Source organism: Austrofundulus limnaeus, unplaced genomic scaffold, assembly GCF_001266775.1.
Source record: "Austrofundulus limnaeus strain Quisiro unplaced genomic scaffold, Austrofundulus_limnaeus-1.0 Scaffold27, whole genome shotgun sequence".
Lineage (NCBI taxonomy): Eukaryota > Metazoa > Chordata > Actinopteri > Cyprinodontiformes > Rivulidae > Austrofundulus > Austrofundulus limnaeus.
The window spans coordinates 2,118,257-2,120,654 of NW_013952429.1; the positions used below are offsets into that span (position 1 = coordinate 2,118,257).

Consider the following 2,398-nt stretch of genomic DNA (forward strand, 5'->3'; position numbering starts at 1 on the left):
CACACACACACACACACACACACACACACACACACACACACACACACACACACACACACACACACAAAACCTTTTATATTTCTCCTGATTGGAGCAGTTGCAACAACCTTACATGGCACAGAATTTAGGCATTTTGATACTGAATCAACAGAAGGAAACAGGGCTGCATTTACTTCCTGCCCCCGTCTGCATTTTGTGACGTCGATGCTACATCATCTGTTGCATGAAAACAAGTTTGACCATAAAGGCTACAACTCTGCCAYACGTAAGATGATGTTAGCTTAAAACTCTGGCATGAACAACATCAGGTTGTTTTTGAGTTGTTAGTTCAGATGAGATGTTTTGTGTTTTCCTGCATCCAGGGTTCCTCTGATCCTGGTGGGGAACAAGTCTGACCTGGTGGAGCACAGCAGCATGGAGACCATCCTGCCCATTATGAACCAGTACAGTGAGATAGAGACTTGTGTTGAGGTGAGGGGAACACACAAACCTTAATGTAATAATTATGATAACATCCTGTCTGGAAGCTTCTTAGAGTTTGTCTTCAGCAGTGCTGCGATTTTACACATTTTTAAGAAAAGTTTTTATATTCTAAGGTTTATTTAATGTGCCACAGAACTGCATGTGAATGTGGGTGAAATCTGTAAATGAGAGACTTTAAAAACATTTGTTTCCAGTGTTCTGCAAAGAATTTAAAGAACATTTCGGAGCTGTTCTACTATGCCCAGAAGGCAGTCCTGCACCCGACGGGACCTCTCTACTGTCCAGAGAAAAAAGACGTAAGAGTCAAAGAGAAAAACATTCTGCTCCTTTTTCCTGTCTGACCTACTGGTTTACCGCTTTTGAATTCAAAACATTTTAATTTTTTTAGATGAAGCCACTTTGTGTAAAAGCTCTGACCCGAATCTTCAAAGTCTCAGACCTGGACAACGATGGGGTCCTCAACGATAACGAACTCAACTTTTTCCAGGTAAAACTCTTTTACTTGTTGATAATGGGCTCGGATAAACTCTGAAACCTCCTGTTTTTCGTTCCAAATCTGTTTCAACTGTTTCAACAACAGTAATGTTCTGTGACAGCGAACATGCTTCAACAGCCCTCTGCAGCCTCACGCCTTGGAGGACGTGAAAAAYGTGGTGAGGAAGAACTTACCGGAAGGCGTGAGCGACAACGGACTCACACTGAAAGGCAGGAGCAGGTTTCACCGACCGGCTGGCTCAGTTTCATGTCAGACGTGTTCTTTGGTTTGTTTCTGATCAGGTTCTGTTTCCTCCCCAGGCTTCCTGTTCCTCCACACGCTGTTCATCCAGCGAGGTCGTCATGAAACCACCTGGACGGTGCTGAGGAGGTTCGGATACGACGACGACCTGGAGTTAAATCAGGACTTCCTCTTTCCTTCGTGAGTCTCACGGCAACAAACCCACTGGATGTTAGGTTTTGTGACTTTACTTTGAACCTGTTCGTTGTAAAAGTGACCGCACGTTTTTGATATTTACATTTGTGCTCAGGTTGAAAGTTCCTCCAGACTGCACCACTGAGCTCAATCACAACACCTACCTCTTCCTGCAGAGCATCTTTGACAAACATGACAAGGTACAGCTCCGCGTGTCTGTGTTTACCTTTAAGTCTCTGYCCTGAAGGGACACCAGCAGGAAGCTGCTCAGAGCCACAAATACAAACYAAAATACACTCCCCCCTCCGCCCTCCTCCCAACCCCCTGCTGAGTGCAGCTTTAACCCGTAGGCATGGAGGAGGGATTTACAGGAGAATAAGCTGCTGGGTCAAAAAGGAAAGTCAGAGAGTGAAAGTGACAGCTTGTACCAAGATCTGTCTGTCGTAGTGATTAGTTCCCGAGGGTTAAAATGTACTTCACTTTGTTTCCATTACCGTCTTTTTATGAAGTGTATATTGTATTGTATATTGAACTGTAAATTGTCCCTGCAATTAAACAAAATAAAAAAAGTATCGCATTAGAAAATGTTGATGGAAACCACAAAATTAAAAAAAAAAARTCTTCAATTTGCAAAAAGTTGTTACGCCAGCTTGAGGTTGGTTTTTGGGTTTTCTGAAAAAAGATTTAATGAGCAAAAAAGGAGATGGAAACACATTTGCCAAATAAGTTCTGATGTAGTGAACATTTACCTCTGATCAGCTGTTCCACTGTTTGCCTCTTCCTGGATATTTCCCATAAGAATTGCATTTCTTTCTCTACGTCTCCGGACTGCAGATAACTGTGGAGGACTGAAACTGTCATAATTAGAAATAAAAGCAGAAATATATAAATGGACAAAAAAAACAAAAAAACAAAACAGCAACATACACTTAAAATGTACCAATTATAATTTAATTGAACTTCATATTTATTTTTCCAGCTTAGGTACAATAAATTATATATTTT

General features: G+C 41.5%; 1 protein-coding gene across 3 annotated transcripts in view; it reads left to right on the top strand.

Moving 5' to 3' along the window:
• The window catches only part of rhot1b (ras homolog family member T1), a 13,967-nt gene that overhangs the window by 4,130 nt on the left and 7,439 nt on the right, over positions 1–2,398 (top strand). For 2 of the 3 annotated variants that reach the window (XM_014004952.1, XM_014004951.1), the window contains exons 7-12: positions 363–471; positions 678–779; positions 872–970; positions 1,080–1,188; positions 1,279–1,399; positions 1,509–1,593. In XM_014004952.1, coding sequence (XP_013860406.1) covers positions 363–471; positions 678–779; positions 872–970; positions 1,080–1,188; positions 1,279–1,399; positions 1,509–1,593 — 625 coding nt within the window. Of the gene's footprint in view, positions 1–6; positions 266–362; positions 472–677; positions 780–871; positions 971–1,079; positions 1,189–1,278; positions 1,400–1,508; positions 1,594–2,398 lie in introns of those variants that run through there. The other variant, XM_014004953.1, reaches the window with a different exon arrangement.